Source organism: Gopherus flavomarginatus, chromosome 21 (genome assembly GCF_025201925.1).
Source record: "Gopherus flavomarginatus isolate rGopFla2 chromosome 21, rGopFla2.mat.asm, whole genome shotgun sequence".
Lineage (NCBI taxonomy): Eukaryota > Metazoa > Chordata > Testudines > Testudinidae > Gopherus > Gopherus flavomarginatus.
In genome coordinates, this window is record NC_066637.1 from 1,166,428 (window position 1) to 1,184,693 (window position 18,266).

The following is an 18,266-nucleotide window of genomic DNA, read 5'->3' on the forward strand; positions in this document are numbered from 1 at the left end:
TGACAGAAATTAGAATCACAAGAACAAACTGCAAGGACATAGCTAGGGAAAAGCTACTTCCCCCACTATGAATCACAGCTGACTGCAACCACCCCATCTCAGTCAAGTTGGGAGGATATGCAAAGGAAAAAATCAGATGAAAGTTAAGCCAACAGAAGTAGAAAAATAAAAGGAGATTAAAAAAAAAACACCTAATAGCAACCGCCCAGAATAAGTTCATGCAAAACCTATCACTCCTTTGGGGTAGAGTTTGAATGTTTTTTGTTTGCAACACTGTGCATGTGTGGGTAGGCACATGTGTGTGCACATTAGTATCAGACGTCTTTCACCTTCAGCTCCATTTTCTGCTCCAAGCTGCTCCTCCGCTATTCTCCTGGAATGCATTAAGCAGCCTGACTAAACAACGTGATCCTAATTAGCTGGCAGACTACATAGCGCACCTCTGACGGTGAGTAAAACGCATGTAAACTAAAGTGAACTGGATCAGACTATCCTAGAAATAGTTCTTGAGATTAGCGTTGCTTGAATATTTCATCTTAGAAGGTGCTCCCCCCTCCAGGAATAATTTAGCAATAAATTGTACTGACAATAGCAGTGAACTGAAAGATGTAAAAACAATCGATAGTTTAAGACTGAGTGAGGGACTGTTTTACACACTGCAGAAAAAGCCCATTTGTTCACTTACTAAGAGAAAAAGGTGGTTTGTTCTTAATAATAAACGATGCTAGTATCACCAGCGTGATACAGCCCATGTAATGTGTATGCTGCATGTTGGACCCAAATGCTAAAGCAGTCTTTTGTGAATGTTGACACTGATGTTTCAGAGTTTGTATAGAACTTGAATACTCTAAAATTTCCATACATGTCCTTGTGGGCTAATCTGTAATAATGTTAAGGGACTGTTATGATAATAATTAAATACAAGTTCTGCATACAAAATTGGAATTCTGCAGCTCTCTCTCCACAAGGGAGTTTCTTGCTTAATAAAACTCAAATCAAGTTTTAAAAAAGGAAAATCACAAAATTTAACATATTGTAATATATGAAAACACATCCTGGGTGGATAATGGTCCACTCTCTATATATGTATGGTCCCAACAAATCTCAAACTAGCAAGATCAAACTTGGTTGATACTTTGATGGGAAACCCCCAGTAAGCACAAGGTGCTGCTGAAAGCAACCTTGGCAATTCAGTAGTGGCACCCTTCTCTCTCAGTCAGCCTGGCCTTTTGGGGCACCCCAAAGCTGGGATATCTTTCATGTTACACTGAATTTCTGAACTATGACAATAAAAAATCCCATTGAACTTTTTGTAAGATTTGGGGGTCAATACCATTACCTTGGCAAAATTTCAGCTTGGGTAATTACGCTGTGCTTTCTTACATACTCATCCCTCCCCAGTAGTTTCAACTGAATTTAGTGTTGTTCTTTTATTGTTCTAAACAGCTGTATAGCATAGTTGTAAACTGTTAAACAGCTGCTCCCATCAACCCAGAGGTGGCTGCATTTCAGTAGTGGGTAAAATGATTACTATATATCTCTTGCCTACTTCACAAGTACATTGTTCAGCTAATTAATTACTGGAAAGTGTTTTGAGAGCTCAGATGAAGAGAGCTAGTGGAATGCAAAAAAATATTAGTAGCAAATTCCTGCTACACAGAGTTAGCATTTTGTTCCATAGTCATAACTTCCATGGCACTTCAGATACCTATATGTGTACACAGACATAAGTGATTTAAGGACAGGAGAAAGTATTCATTCCCAATTACATTTGGAATCAGGAGGGGACATGAGGTTAATATACTGACTAATCATCTTTGCAGACCTGGGTTCAAATTGGCTAAGGTCACAAATAAAAATGCATTTGGTTGGTTTCCCCAAGTCCCCAGTGGGCTATTAGAAAGTTCACTACTCAGTAAGACCCATTCAAGTGACTTTGTGAGCTCAGAAAAAACTCTGGCAATTCCAGGGTTTCTATTTCTTTTTCCTTGTCAGTTTCTCCACTGACTCTACGTACATTCTTTTGGGTCTCATAATTTTAAAACAAAGGGAAGCTTGCTCCCTTTGGCAGGTGTCTAAGTTATCCCTTCTAGTTTCCAATAAACCTGTTAATCAGAGGTACCAGAATGGAAAGTAGCCTCACAGCATGATACAAGCAAATGGTCTCAAAGTAGATTTTCAACTTCTGCTACTGTTTAATGTTATTATTGTGTCCTGGACTTCAGCACGGCTCCATCACCAGTTATCTAACAGATGTGCATCATCGAAAGATCAAGCCCTGGAGAAGTATCTGCCTAGGGCCAGGATTTCCACTGAGATTCAGAAATGCAGGAATTGTTCTCTTTTGGATGCTGTAGTACTCACTACATTTCCAGTATCTCTCTCATTTCTCATTTTCCCCATTCTTTCCTTCCTTTGCCCTTGATCCTATTAGCAGATTAAAAGACAGAAGAATTCCCAATTATTAGGAGACCACTTCCTGAATTACTATGACCATATGACCTCATTCATTTTAGCAACATTTTACTATGCATTCAGGTGTATATGCAATTTATAGACAGCAAGAGAGATTCATGCACAAGGAAAGGCAGATATATTAACTGAACCAACCATCTGTAAATTTAGAGCAGTGTCAGTCGGGAAATATGCTATTGCTATTTCAACACACCACTTACTATTATTTATTAGTTAAATTTTTTAATTATGTGAATTGATTAGTAACATATCACCAGGGATCCTAACTAAATTAGAAATTAAAGAAGGACTATGGATTTGGATCTTGAAAAGACATATTTAGGGAAAGACCAAGTGAACTTCTCACTGTTGGTTTACCCAGAATTTTCTAGAGGATAGTGCACCAGTTTAACCAAGAAAGTAACTGGAAGAAACAGTGACCAATGATGATAACCTGGACAACTTTTTGATTAGGAAACTCATGGAATTATTCACCATCACCCTGACATACAAGAGAAGAAATTGAGCAAGTTTTATTACATTTTCTAGCTTTACTGAAGTTGCTTTACCTGTATCCTCTATATGCACCAAATTCTCCTCTAGTGTGTTAATCAACACCCTGAAAATAAGTAATTGATCTAAACTCATTTCAAAAGATTTTTTCTTCAACCAAAAGCTAAAATGAGCACAGCACAAAGCATGCTGAGGGCATTCAAGAAGTAATTCATAATAAAAATACACTAAATATAAAACCCTTTTTGAGAATTTGCCTGGTCAGTAATTTCATTGCCAATTTTGTTTCTCCTTTTTGCCTATTAACTGCCATTTTCAAAACTTAACTTGGATCCTACCAATGTTCTTGGCTGGCTTCTTTGTGAGTATTTTTCCATCAGCAAGAAGTATGATACCTATTTATCTTCTGACTGCAAGCAGACCTGAAATGATCTGGCCGTGCCACAAGGCAGACAGTTATTTCATGCCCTGTTAATTCCTAATGTGGTAACTACAATATCATCCCAACTTTAGAAGGAGCTTTTTAAAATCTGTTATCTAAGTGTCCAAGTAAAGAACATCTCATTCTAATTGGAATAAGATCACAAACATTAGACCACAACTCCATACCTCAAACAACAAAAGATGTTGTGAGTTAAACTAGTAATTATTCAAGAACTTTAGACAATATTTAATTTTCTGTGGGTAACATTTAGAAGTCACAAAAATGACGATGAACTTTGTCTACAATTCAGACTGAAGGGTGTTACTGGGGTTTAAGATTGTGAGCCAAATGACCTAGCAGGCAGCAGCAAGACATGGTCCTACAAGAGATTCGTTAAGGAGTGAGTCAGGCTGTTTTCAGTGCTTGGGCTGGATGATGTGAGCCTGGGATTATCCCAGAGGTGAGGCATTTCCCAAAGCCACTAGAAGATACAGGACACATCACTTGCAAGCAGAGGGGTTGCAACTGATTTTACAATCCTTTGGAATGAAGGTGCTTTTCCAACTACAGGATGAGTATAGAGTCATGCCCCTGCCATAAAAGAGAGGGAAGGAGAGGGATTGGATAAAATGGGTAGTAATCATCCTCCTTACTTAGGGTGGCTACATTTTTTTTTTTTTTGGCTACCACATTGGGAAAATATGAACAGCCCTTGCCAAAAATCAGGCAGGCTTGGGAGCCTCAAAGACTCACAAAACTGAGGCCATCTAATGGAAAAATTATAGCAATATTGATACTTAATTCTACCCACTTAATAGAGAAGATATTCCCTCCATTTATTAGCCCAAGGCAATACAACCATAGCACCATATGTAATAATGCTGTAAGCTGCATAGATCCAACATTTAAATGTTCAGCCCAGCATGCAAGAGCAGTGGAGAAGGCTAATAGACTTGTATAAAGATAGGTATCGCCTATGAGTAAGGACCTTGTTCTATATCTTTATTAAAGAATTGATTAGATCACATCTGCAGTAGTACAAGGTCTAGATTTAGTCAGCCTAGTAGAAAAAATGGTGGTAATTAAATTGGAGAGAGTTCAGTGCAGAGCAACAAAAATAAGCAAAAAAGGAGCAACTACGTTAGAAACACTGGCAAGATTTGAACCATTTAATCTTGAGAAAAAGTGTCCTGACAGAAATACTTAAAAATTGCTAAGGGTTATTAAAAATTAAGCATGGTAATCCATATGATGCTGCTTTACTGAGCAGAATTAAGGAGCACAGGAGGGACCATATGTAAGAAGAGCTTATAACCTATTCTGCCATGCGTAGTCCGGGTAGGTAGTACTTCAAAGCACATACAGCCCAGTGGCGTGTATCAAAGACACTGTGGGTGTGTAGCAGAGGACTCAGGGGCCCCTGCAGCACTTCATCCCTTCCCACTGGGCTCCAGATGCTACACAGCTACAGGATGCGAGGTTTGCACTGGAGCGGGAGGCCAGGCGGACCAGATATATAGTGTTCCCCACAGGAGCGTCCCCAAGAAATAGAGTGCAACCTGCTAAGCCCCTCTGCAGCCTCAGATCCCTGGAGGAAGCAGAAGCAATCAGCGGGAATCCCTGTTGCCACAAGAACTCAGCTAAGGGACACAGCAAATGAGGAGGCACTGGGGTATCCCAATATATATAGCCCTTGGCTAATCCCCCAGGGTTGGGGCAGGACCCCTGGACTTTTGTTTGTTTCCTTCTCCACCATGGAATAATGCATGGGAATTTGTGTTCTCTCCTCACCCCACCACCACAGGGCCACCCAGAGGATTCCGGGGCCCTGGGGTCTTCGGCAGCGGGGGGCCCCCGCTTTGGCGGTAATTCAGCAGTGGGGGGGTCCCTCCGTTTCTGGACCCGCCGCTGAAGTGCCCCAAAGACCTGGCTGCACTTCAGAGGTGGGTCCTTCTGCCCTGGAGCAGAAGGACCCCTTGCCAGCGAAGACCAGGAGCGGAAGAAGCTCCAGGGGCGCAGGCCCCATGAGAGTTTTCCGGGGCCCCCGGAGCGAGTGAAGGGCCCTGCTCCAGGGGCCCTGAAAAACTCTCATGAGGGCCCCTGCGGGGCCCAGAACCTGGGGGAAATTGTCCCTCTTGCCCCCCACTCTGGGCAGCCCTGCACCACCTATGCCATAAAGGGATGATCTGGCCCAGTGAAAGCAGCCAGATTTCAGGCTAAGGAACTTCACAGAGGGACGGAGGATGGCAGAATGTGGACTGTAAAGAACTATTTTCAGGACTTTCTATTTACCTGCACTGCGCTGGTACTCACACCAACAGGCACTACTCCAAAGTAAACATTACACTTAAGACAAAATCTAAACCCGACGTATATACTAAGTAGTTATATCTACTGACAGGCACTAGCCAGCTTCACATAACTTCCCCATTCATCTTAATCAAGGCCCTATGGACTCCAGAGCCACAGAATTTGGCCTTTTTTTAAGATCCCATGGAATTCAGCGTTTCTGTTGTGGAATCCATCATTTTTTGTAGACAGGTGCCAAACGTTATATTTTCAGTCTCCCTGCTCTGCCTACTGCTCTCCAGCTTTCCCTACGAGTGTGAAATGCATAGCCTTTGCACTGCTTCATGGAAGTAGACAGCAGGGGGTCAGGGAGCCAGAACTGGAGTCCAGATTGCAGGCAGAGAGTGAGGGAACCAGAAGTGTAGGCTGGCAAGCTAGGAGCCTGGAGAACAGATCAACAGGCAAAATGCATGTAGTCAGGAGATGAGCTATCCCTTCCCATGGCAGTGTGGAGGAAGGCAACTGTCAGCCAAGTTGCCTAGAAACCACCCAGGAGCCACGGCCCAGGAAGTGAAAGTGGTCTAGCTGATGATCTGAGAAGGAAAAAAATCCATCCTCAAAAATAATCATTGATGACTATAGATAAGGCTGTTTGAGTTCCTGCTTGAGCATGAAAAGGAAACATACTGCATCAAAATATCTTCCACAAGACAAAACTCTGTTTCACACATAAAATACGCCAAAACAGCCAGTTAATGAATTCCTACAACTAGCACTGTTTGATACAGAAGCAGACTTATTTGAAATGATTAATAGAGTTCAATATACAACTACATAAAGCATTACAATAGACTATTGGTATATCAAATGTAGAAAGAGCATCCTGCATCTGCTGGAAGCCCTAGATGAAATCTATTTAATCGTCTGAGCCATGTTATTTGCAATGACTTTTTTTTTTTTAAACTTTCAGGATTCCCAAAGTGAATCATGATTAAATGGTTGTAGATCTAAAGAGTCTTCTGTTTTAGTACAAAGTAGAGACCTAAACAACATCCAGCTCCGATTGTGCTGACTCCTTGGAGAAGAATTTTCATCCTTTATGGGTGAAGTTGCTCTTCATTACTGAAGGGATATGAAACTTTAGGAACTTGAAAGATTAATTTGATTCTGAATCTGAATCCTTCTCATTGCATCAGAAGTGGCTCATGGCACAAATAAAACTATCCCATCTGTGGCCATGCTGTGCATACCCCCCATCTTGTTAAATTCCATACGTTTTCCTTCTCTGAGTATTGTTCTATGAAGAGATTATTTCAGTCAGATCTTTTGGCACATTCCTCCCGCTGCCCAATGGCATGAATGCCATGACCAATGCTCATGTTTCATTCCTAACACATGTCCAAATATTTCTATTCTCTTTTCTGGATAACTTTAAAGATAAAGGGTTACTGAACTATCTGATGGATCTTGGCCTTTGTTATTCATAGAATCTAAAGTCAGAAGGGAGCATTGTGATCATTTGGTTTGATCTCCTGGATAGCATGGGGCAGAGAACTGCCCCAGCACAATTTCTAGAGCAGATCTTTAAGAAAACATCCAAACTTGATTTTACAATTGTCATTGATAGAGAATCCACCATGACACTTGGTAAATTGTTAAAATAGTTAAATACTCTCACCATTAAAAAGGTATGCCTTATTTCCAAATAAATTCATTCCATGTAATGGCTAGTATTTTTCCAGTGCATTTGCTTTCTAAGGCTTTTAGATGTCTGTCTGTATCTTTATTGCCTGCTTTCACATCCATATGTTAAGATGGAAATAACATTTGAATTGAAGATTCGGTGCTTGATCTTTAAGTTGCCGATTGTTGATAACCAAATCATCTTTAAGCTGGCATGTCCCTCTGTCACCTTGCCAATTTGTGACGTAATTTCCTTCCGGACATCCCCACTGGCTTGCATGTTACTGTCAACATATGTAAATTCACTCATTTCTTGTATTCCTTTGCCTTCTAAAGTAATGTTTGCGTAGGGAGTTGCTGGGCCTCTCGTTAGATTTGTTTTTTCCTTTTTTTGCAATGCTGCAGTCTTTCAGTCTTCGCATAAGTTTAAAGAGCAACGTCAGCAGCAAATTCTAAATCTAGTATACTGTTGTTGATGCCTGTGTTATATCTGTCTACACTTCTTCTCATAATGAAGTCAATGCCAATACCACCCAGTAGCAGTGCAAAAATGCATTTTTGTATGACACCAGTGTCTACATTGAACCATACTCTCAAGTCCGCATTTACTTTAATTGTGAATGCTGCACCTTGATACAAAGCCTTAGTTACATTATTTTTGTTTGCATGCCGCTTCAATATGTTCCTCAGTCAATCATGATGTAGGCTTTCAAATGATTTCTTAAAATCTATGAAGTTAATGATAAGTTGTTTTTGCCATTCAATGTTCTCCTCCATTATTCATAGGGTGACAATCTGGTCAACATATGGCCCTCTCAATTGAAATTTATCATGTTCTTCCTTTAACTCTGCCTCAATCACATCCTTTATTCTGCTTAAGAAGAAAACTTAACCTATCACTGAAAAGAGTGCAACATTGCACTAGTTGTAGCAATTGCTTTAGGTCACCTTTCTTTGGTATTTTGACTATAATGCTATTTTCCTTTGTTCTGGAGGCTTTTCCTGCTCCCATATTTGTTGACGAGTTCAATGATTTCATTGATGGTCTCATTATTGCAAGCTTTCAGCACTTCCCTAGTGACTTGAGCTTCATCTGCAGCTTTTCCAAGTTTTAACATTTCCATTGAGTCTTTCACGTCTATGTTTGTGATGCGAAATGTTATGAAAACGTTTTGCCCAACTCTCATTGTGTTCTCTAACTGGAGGTGTCTCATTTCTTTGTCAAGGCCAGTGCTTTGTGTTGTACTGATCTTTTTTGCACCTCCTGAAATTGCACCATCTGTCGCTCTTTTGTTCTGTTGCTGAAGTCTTTCCTTAGTCATCCCTCACAGACACTTCAGCTGACACAAACTTGCCAGTCAGGACTTTGTTGAGCTGATTAAGGGTATGTCTACATCTACAATTTTGCAGCGCTGGTTGTTACAGCTGTATTAGTACAGCTGTATAGGGCCAGCGCTGCAGAGTGGCCACACTTACAGCAACCAGCGCTGCAAGTGGTGTTAGATGTGGCCACACTGCAGCGCTGTTGGGCGGCTTCAAGGGGGGTTCGGGGAACGCGAGAGCAAACCGGGGAAGGAGACCAGCTTCGCCGCGGTTTGCTCTCGCATTCCCCGAACCACCCTGCAAACCGCAGGGAAGGAGACCTGCTTGCTTGGGGTTCGGGGAACGCGAGAGCAAACCGGGGAAGGAGACCAGCTTCGCCGCGGTTTGCTCTCGCGTTCCCCGAACCACCCTGCAAACCGCAGGGAAGGAGACCTGCTTGCTCGGGGGTTCGGGGAACGCAAGAGCAAACCGGGGAAGGAGACCAGCTTCGCCGCGGTTTGCTCTCGCGTTCCCCGAACCACCCTGCAAACCGCAGGGAAGACCTGCTTGCTCGGGGGTTCGGAGAACGCGAGAGCAAACCGGGGAAGGAGACCAGCTTCGCCGCGGTTTGCTCTCGCGTTCCCCGAACCACCCTGCAAACCGCAGGGAAGGAGACCTGCTTGCTCGGGGTTCGGGGAACGCGAGAGCAAACTGGGGAAGGAGACCAGCTTGATTACCAGAGGCTTCCTCAGGTATGCTTGGATACCTGCTTATTCCACGGAGGTCAAGAAAAGCGCTGGTAAGTGTCTACACTTGATTACCAGCGCTGGATCACCAGCGCTGGATCCTCTACACCCGAGACAAAACGGGAGTACGGCCAGCGCTGCAAACAGGGAGTTGCAGCGCTGGTGATGCCCTGCAGATGTGTACACCTCCTAAGTTGCAGCGCTGTAACCCCCTCACCAGCGCTGCAACTTTGTGATGTAGACAAGCCCTAAGTGTTTTAGTCTCACCTCTTTCAGCAGCCTCTTGAGCATCTTTGACATTCCTCTCTGTGTATTTCTTTTTGTCTCCTCACACACTGCCTTTCATCCTCTTGTATACAGATTTTTGCTGCTTCCTTTCTCTGGACACATTTTTGAAGAGTTTGCTTTGGCTAGTTTCCTTTCTTTCACGTAGCTGCATGTGTCTTCATTTATCCAGACTTTAGGCATCCTTGTCTGAAACTAGCTACAGCTGTTGTGGAATCTAGGATATCAACGTACATAGATGGTCAGTCTAGTTCCTAGTCACTCAGTCTGGGAAATTCCAAATCACTTTATGGGTATCTTTGGATGGTAATAGTGTTCTGCCAATTATGAGCCCTTATGCCAAGCACATTTCTACCAGTCTTTCACCATTTTGATTTTGAGAACCAAGGCCATGCTTGCCCATTGCTTTGTTTACCTGATATGAAACTTGGAAAAACTTTCCCCTGCTCTTCCATCCACACTTATCAGCCCTCCAGACCCACAGCAGTGACCCCTGGCTCTGCCCTTATCCAAAGTGAGAGACAAAGAGCTCATTCTGTTTAGCTTATCAAAAAGAAGATTGAGAGGTAACTGGATTACAATCTATAACTGGATAGCAAATACTGGCTGCTAAAGAGATCTTCAGTCTAGCAGAGAAAGGCAGAACAAGAACCAACGGTCAGAAGTGGAAGCAAGACAAATTCAAATTAAAAATAAGTTAAAGTAGAACCGTGAGGATCATTAACCATTAGAACAAAAGTAACAAGGGGATTGTCGAGTCCCAGCACTTGCTCTTTCCAAGTTAAGACTAGGGCTTTTCTGGAGGCTATTCTTTAGTCAAACAAATTATTGCACTCAGAACAGGTTACTGGGGTGACATTTAATGGCCCACGATGTAAAGGAGGTCAGAGTACATGACCTAAGGGTCCCTTCTGACCTTAAACTCTATGACTACGCAATAGCTGAAGTAGACTCTTTATTTTAAAAAACGGCTGAAGACAAATTGCTATCTATAGTCATGAGTGTCCTAATCAATGGCCACAGCTCTTTAGAAGGGCTTCCTGGTGACTGTTTTTGGTAGTCTGCATTTTAATGTTCATTGCAATCAATTAAATCATGCCGTGAAAAACCTGAGAAAAGAGTTTACAGAATTTCTAGTATAGTAACTTTTCTTTGCTCATCGTAATAAAAAATATTGGTATTCGACATTAAAATTACAGAGCAAAATTACATCTCTGGTGTAATATAACAAAACCCATTTTATGCTATTTTAAACATCATAAACTCAATAATGTGTATTGCAAAATGTAATAATGATAAAGTGCCTAGAAGAAACTTCAGTATGGTAGGGTAATCCATTGAACTCAAGTGGTCTTGTAAATTCAGTAAACAGTAAATTCTGCAACACAATACCGGATGCAGAAAAAATATCTGCGCTCACATTTTCCTTTAGCACATCATTCCTAAAGTACATCTCAAGGCTACAGTAAAACAGGAGAGGATAGTACACTAGGTTAGGCTGTAGTACCATCACTATGCTGATGATACTCAGCTGTATTTCTGTTTCATCAGACACAGATGGTGCAATGTTTTTAAACTTTCCCAAATTCTGGCCTAGACTGGGATTTGGATGGCAGCAAACTGTCTGATGCTCGATCTGGATAAAAGAGAGATGGTGCTAGTTAGGGGCCCGCATCAGCAAATTATTTAAGCATGTGCTTAACTTTACCCACATGAATACTCCCAATGACATCAACAGAATTACTGACATACTTGATGTTAAGCAAATGTTTAAGTGTCTTGCTGAATTTGGGGGCTCACTGGTATAACAATTAAAGGGAATGTTGCAGGTAATACACTGCCCATTTTGTTACTAAACTTTATCACTTCTAGATGGCCAGACAGCTGTAGTGGTCAAAAGTTCTTTTAGTTTGCACTTGGAAAAAAGATTGTGACCATTCCATGCCACGGCACTCTAGACCTTTGTCACTTTTGGATGCGGTTATTGTAATGCACTTGATTTGGGCATCAATATAGATTTACCATTGTTATATGTGCCTAGAGACACTGATTATACACCGTCATCAAGTACAATAGGAGTTATAGCCACATAGCGGAGAGCAGCATTGGGTCTATTAGAACAGGAACATGGTATAAACTGAAAACAACCAAACAATCCCATCAATAAAGGTTATTTAAATATATTAATGACACTCATGAGGCCTCCATCAGGAATGATCTTTCTAGGAAAGGGATGTACACACATGCACGTGTGTGGGAGCGTGCCCCCGCCCACACACAATTCTCTAATCACTTTCCTAGAATGGAGTTTTCCTTGATGCATGTTAAGCCCTTTCCTCATTTTGATCTTAAGCATGGGGTAAACCTGTCTTGTATTTTGGGGGGCTTAATGATGCAAAGCAAATCATGCGTAATAGAGGCTCAACTATTTGGGCAGCCAAGGTCACTTCCCCGTTTGGCAAAATTAGAAAATAAAATGAGATTTAAATAAATGCATCTTTTCTCCACTTCGCCATTCAGAATATTAATGCACTTGAATAGCCTTTCCTGATGCAAGATTCAAGAGGCAACTGCTCCAAGGAGTCACTGTGTAATACAAACATAGGTATTCTAGGAGAGAACTGATAAGCTACATCAGCATCAGGACTTTGAACAGTCCAGCAAAGAACAGCAGAACAATAAGAGGCACTTTCAAAACATGCCTTGAATTAGGGTCCAATCCTGTCTCTGCTGAAGTCAGTGTAGATTCCACTCCTGTTTCCATTAGGAGGAAGATCAAGTCCTTCGAGTAAAATCAGGTCAAGTTACAGTCACCAAGTAGTAAGTGCCTATTCATCATGCAGACGTGAAGGCACTGATGCTGACCCACTTCTAAGAGAGAGCCGACTTGCAAATGATTAGCAACCAATGCCTGAGATGTTTGCATGCCTTTGTAATCAACTGCTATACAAAAGTGCACCTTGGAAAAACATTTTCCAACACTTCAATATCTTCAGCAACACTCTGACTCCTTAACTATATTCTGATGAAGTGAAGCCACATTTAGATTTTACTAAAAACTATAATACTGCTTTTAGGGGGAAAATAGGAATTCGGCAAATATACATATAGTATTTACAACTTTACATTAACAAGAGCAATTAATGGAAGCACTGCTCTTTCACTGCTCCTTCCCCTGAAAGGCAAACCCTTTGTTCTCCTACCTCCACTCCCTGGACCTTCAGTTTCATGTGATCCTCTCTGGTGGTTTTCCCATCTTTCCTCTTTTTCCAGCAATATCCATCTTTCCTGTATTTCACCTTCTTCCTGTTGTACAGTATCATAGAACCATTCTGTGGTCTGAAAACAAGAAATGGATGAATTTCATAAAGAAACACACTGGAAAAATTTATGATGAAAGATATTTAGAACGCAAAGTCTCTACAGAAAAGCAATATCCTACATTTGGCTTAACATAATTTTTCACCTTTGATTGCTACTCACCAGATTAACTATGTTTTATGGTCTGCAAAAATTTACTTGGGATTTTGTACCTAGTGAATTAAATGTGTCAATGATAGTTATAAAAAAATAACCTGTTAGTACTATCCACTGTCTGACCATGATATATTACCAGTAGGCTGAGCTATGCTCTAAAAATAGGAGAAAAAGAAGGTGAAAGAGAAAGGATACTGGTTATTTTATGGTACACAGTCTCATCTAGTTTTAAAGGAACTTCCACCACATCTTTTAATCCGTCAACCAGGATTAGGTAATAAGAAGGTTTAACAGCAGTTGAATGAATATGTTAGCAAAAAATAAATAGAAAAGGCATTCATTTATATCAGAATACATGGTATTCATTGCATGCACTTTAGATCAATGTTAGACCTAAAATAGTTCTTTCATTTGTGTTCATCATCTTAACTTCAAAGCTACCTGAACACATTTTCTACTTAGGACTCATCTATAGAAGTTTTGGGATATCAATAGGTAACCGTAACTATTTGTCCAATATACAGTAGTTAATATCTTTTTGGTACACTACAATATTTTATTGAAATGTTTCATCATATGCTAAACTTATATAGCAGAAATGCCATTTTTCCGTAACAAAAAAAAATCACTAAAAAGACACCATGCATCACATGCAGACATCAGTAATGTAGATGGTTGCAAAAATTTACAGTGGTACATTAGTCACAGTAATTTGGCTTGGAACACCAAGAACAGAAAGAAATACAACAACATTAGCAGCGGCAGCAGCAATAAACAACTTTCATAGAAAAGCTTTCGCCAGCGACATTTGATAAAGTAAAACTCCTGCACTTGTATAAACAATACAAATTAACATACAGAAACCGCTGAGGAAAAATTGTCACAATATACTTCACACCAATTTCTACAGAATTCAATTTTAAAAAACATTTTTCTGTCTGGGCACCTGTATTTTCAGAAGGAGCAAAGAATTATTTGGAACTAACAAATGCTACTAAACATTTTCAGTGCCAGCAGAGTTTCAATATAGCTCCCAGCCATGAAAGCTCTTTAAACAAGCCAAATTAAGTGGTCTGTTTTATACAATATTGGCTTGTGGTTTCAAAGCCACACCAGAAGTGAAAAAAGCAATACTTAGACCAGCTGGAAAAATATCATCCCCTCTCCCCCCACCTTTATGCTTCACACATAGTCATTGCAACAAGATAAACAGAAGAATATCATCTTATTCAGATTGTCACACTCCAGTTTCTGTAAAAATGCAGAGTGCCACTGTTTGAAAGTGGTTACATGTAACAGTATTTTATTACATAGGAATAATGCAGTAACAAAACATTATTGGTTGTAAATGGGGTTAATAATAATTCACACCAACACTGGACTAAATACTCAATTACGTTCAAGGCATCATTATACACCATATGCTATTGACATGTTTCTTCTGAGCCTTAGCCCAGCTGAAATGACCTAGACTAAGCTAATTTCCTCGTCTTTATTGTACGTCAAAACAAAGAGCATAAACAGTGGGGAGAGACTGTGACAAAACAACACACCTGTTCTCTCCTTCTGCACTTGGCCCTTGCCTTCATGTAGATAAGTAAAGCCACGTTCAGTCTGAAATATTTCCTAATCTGCCTCCTGTCTCTTTCCCTAAATAACGCCCTGCAAAGTATACAGAATCATACCCACCATATGGAACACAACTAACAGACAAGAAACTACTTCAAATTTCTTTCACCATGGAGATGAACCTACCATATCCAAGCAACCCGACTGAATTCTATTTATAAATATAGAGACAAGACACCCTAGCAGCCAAGTTTCCTGTCACTTTTAAGCCAAACAATAATTTCACCATATTGGCATTTGTTCTGTGACACCTAAATACGCTAACCAAATTCTATCACCACCTCGTTTGCAAAAAAGGAGTGGGGAACATGACTTTGTGCCTTGTATTGGGCCAAGTTACTGTGAGCACCTGAAACAAAGGATCATGTACAGCCTCCGTGCACAATTCTCTAAATGCAAAGTTGCTAGGAACTGAGGTGGCTGTTCCAGAGTCTGGGCTATGAATAATTAATACTATGCAAACCCATACTTCTCTAATGTGCTACTCAGACGGGCTGGAGCATCGAGATGAGCATCTCCAATTTCTCTGATATTTTTCTTTGTTTGCTTGGGCTTTTATTAACATTTTAACACACATATTGGTAGCACCTAAAGGCCTCATCCAAGTAGATGCCAAAACACAAGTTACAGTCCCAGCCCCAAAGAGCTTCTAGTCTGACTAGCAAGTGGTCATGAAATGTTTCCATAGCAACTTTGTTGTACACCTGCATTACTCTTTGTTAATATTTATACTTGGATAGCACCCAGAGGCTACAATCAGCCCCAGTACAAACATACATGAAGCTTCTGTCCAAAAGAGTTCAAACCCTAAGAAAACCAGTAACATAAAGAGCCGGAGAAGAGATGGTTATAGTTTCAGGTCTATATGTGCAATTCCTAAGTGCTAGCTATTCTTATCTGCCCCAAGACATCATTCATTAGCTGATTTTAAGCATCTCAGCGGAGATGGGTCTCGAGGAGAGGTCTGAAGGAGAAGAAAGCAAGGAGACTTATGCATCAGTTCAGGGAGGATGTTCCATGCAGACAGGACAGAATGGAAGGAGGTGCAGAGAGAGTAACACAATAAAGTGACAAAAAGGAATAAGTAAAAAGAGGCAGATTTGTGAATGGCCGCGAAGGTGAAAACAAGAAACTCGAATGTGATGCAGTGAAACAGTTGGACCCAATGGAAGGGTTCAAAGAGGTAGTGATATGGTCAGAGCAGTGGAAAAGGAAGGCAATTCAGAGAGCTGCCTCTTGTATGGACCAGAGAGTGGGAATAGGGAAGCCAGGGAGGAGGCGGTTTTAGTTATCAAGATCAGAGAGGGGGAAGGCCTGGATGAGAATTTTGGTGGTCTGGGTAGGAGGAAAAGGGTGAACCTTAGACATTTGTACTGATTTTGTATCCTGTGTTTACAGTGCATGAATACATGATTTTACATTTAAAATACAAAAATATTAATTGTATTCTTAACAAAAGATACCTGAGTGCTTTCCAAGGCCAATGAAACAGCAAAGAAATATAAAAGAAAGGAGCCCGATGATCACTTAGCCACTACTATAATACCACCAGCTGGCAGTTACACAGCCCTTTTCATCTGACCATCTCCTAGCATTCTTCATATATGCCATAGGGCTATTTTCATACCTACAATATTTTTTCACCATCAGCTTTCTAGCAAAGTGTCTCAGGCATCTTGTAATAAGATCTCAACTGAGCAGAATAATGTCAAATGCCTTACGCTCCTTCCTGCTAATCTTACTGTGCAGCAGGATAACTGCTACCTGTTTCCACTCCTAAGCATCTGAGCCAGAGCTGGATGTCACCAGCAAGCTTTCACCCCGACTATCTCTCAGCTGAAGGGCTTTATGAACATTTTGATATAATCCAATTATAATTAACTGGATTAAATCTGGCATCATTCTCAAGACCAAATCTACCACTCTTTGAGTGGACCAAAACTAGGGATTCTTAAAGTTGCTTCCATGCTCTATTGCTACACAACCTGAAAAATTAACCTTTTAGCGTCAGTGAAACTACAGTCTTGATTTGACAGAGCTGCAGACAATGCTGGGTTAATTCAGTAAAAATATTACATATGTTGTTAGTGTTTATTCTACACAGCTCTAGTCTTTTCATCTGTCAACTCAAACTCTCTTCAAAACCTCAAAGACTGGTGTTTGTCATACCCGCTGAAGTATGCCTCGTGGCTCACAAATCACCACCTTTTTAGGGCAGGTGGCGAAGAAAGTGGGGATGGGGCAGCTCCACTCACTTCTGGAGTCCATAAAACTCCTCAATCCTGATCAGATCGGTTTCAGCACTTAGATACTATGGTGAAATAGGAAAACCTATGCAAGACAGATTTAGATTAGGATATTGCCTGGAGATGGTATCAATACCTTTGACTGATGATTTACTTCTAGTGATAGATGTATCAGAAACCACTGAGACACCTTTTGACCTTTGAATGGAATGTTACATTGGTGTGGATTGGGTGGCTCTGCAAGGGTTCTGCTCCTTCCTCACTCAGATTTCACAGGGTGACTGAGTAATTTCTCTCCTTCCTTGATAATGCTCTAATACGTGGCTGTCCGGGGCTTCAGTCCCACCAGCCCTTCTGTTCACTGTACATAGACTCATAGACTCTAGGACTGGAAGGGACCTCGAGAGGTCATCGAGTCCAGTCCCCTGCCCTCATGGCAGGACCAAATACTGTCTAGACCATCCCTGATAGACATTTATCTAACCTACTCTTAAATATCTCCAGAGATGGAGATTCCACAACCTCCCTAGGCAATTTATTCCAGTGTTTAACTACCCTGACAGTTAGGAACTTTTTCCTAATGTCCAACCTAAATCTCCCTTGCTGCAGTTTAAGCCCATTGCTTCTTGTTCTATCATTGGAGGCTAAGGTGAACAAGTTTTCTCCCTCCTCCTGATGACACCCTTTTAGATACCTGAAAACTGCTATCATGTCCCCTCTCAGTCTTCTCTTTTCCAAACTAAACAAACCCAATTCCTTCAGCCTTCCTTCATAGGTCATGTTCTCAAGACCTTTAATCATTCTTGTTGCTCTTCTCTGGACCCTCTCCAATTTCTCCACATCTTTCATGCAAGTCTTTGGGTGAGAGTGAGGAATTATGATTAAGGATAAGATTCTATCATGGTTATTTTTAGTAAAAGTCATGGATAGGTCATGGGCAATAAACAAAAACACACAGAAGCCGTGACCTGTCCGTGACTTTTGCTGCTGCGGTTCCATGATTCCCCCCACCACCAGGGTGGCTGGGAGCTGTGGGGTTCGGAGCTGAAGGGTGACCCTATTTCCCAAAGAGAAAACAGGACACCCCCAGCTGCTCACCTGGGAAGTCTATCTCCCCACAGGCGACACTATCACTGGAACCTTTCAGGGGGCCCCCTGTCGCTGGAACCCTGTCAGGATCCCCCTGGCTGCCAGCTCCAGAGTCCTGCAGCCCCAGAG

At 41.2% G+C, this 18,266-nt stretch overlaps 1 protein-coding gene and 1 long non-coding RNA gene across 9 annotated transcripts in view; one reads left to right on the forward strand and one right to left on the reverse strand.

Moving 5' to 3' along the window:
• Positions 1-18,266, reverse strand: part of CAMTA1 (calmodulin binding transcription activator 1) — an 863,171-nt gene that overhangs the window by 514,854 nt on the left and 330,051 nt on the right. For all 8 annotated transcript variants that reach the window (XM_050931581.1, XM_050931584.1, XM_050931583.1 and 5 more), the window contains one exon: positions 12,900-13,035. In XM_050931581.1, coding sequence (XP_050787538.1) covers positions 12,900-13,035 — 136 coding nt within the window. The remainder of the gene's footprint in view (positions 1-12,899; positions 13,036-18,266) is intronic.
• The window catches only part of LOC127038748 (uncharacterized), a 471,922-nt gene that overhangs the window by 114,197 nt on the left and 339,459 nt on the right, over positions 1-18,266 (forward strand). The gene's annotated exons all lie outside the window — the stretch shown is intronic.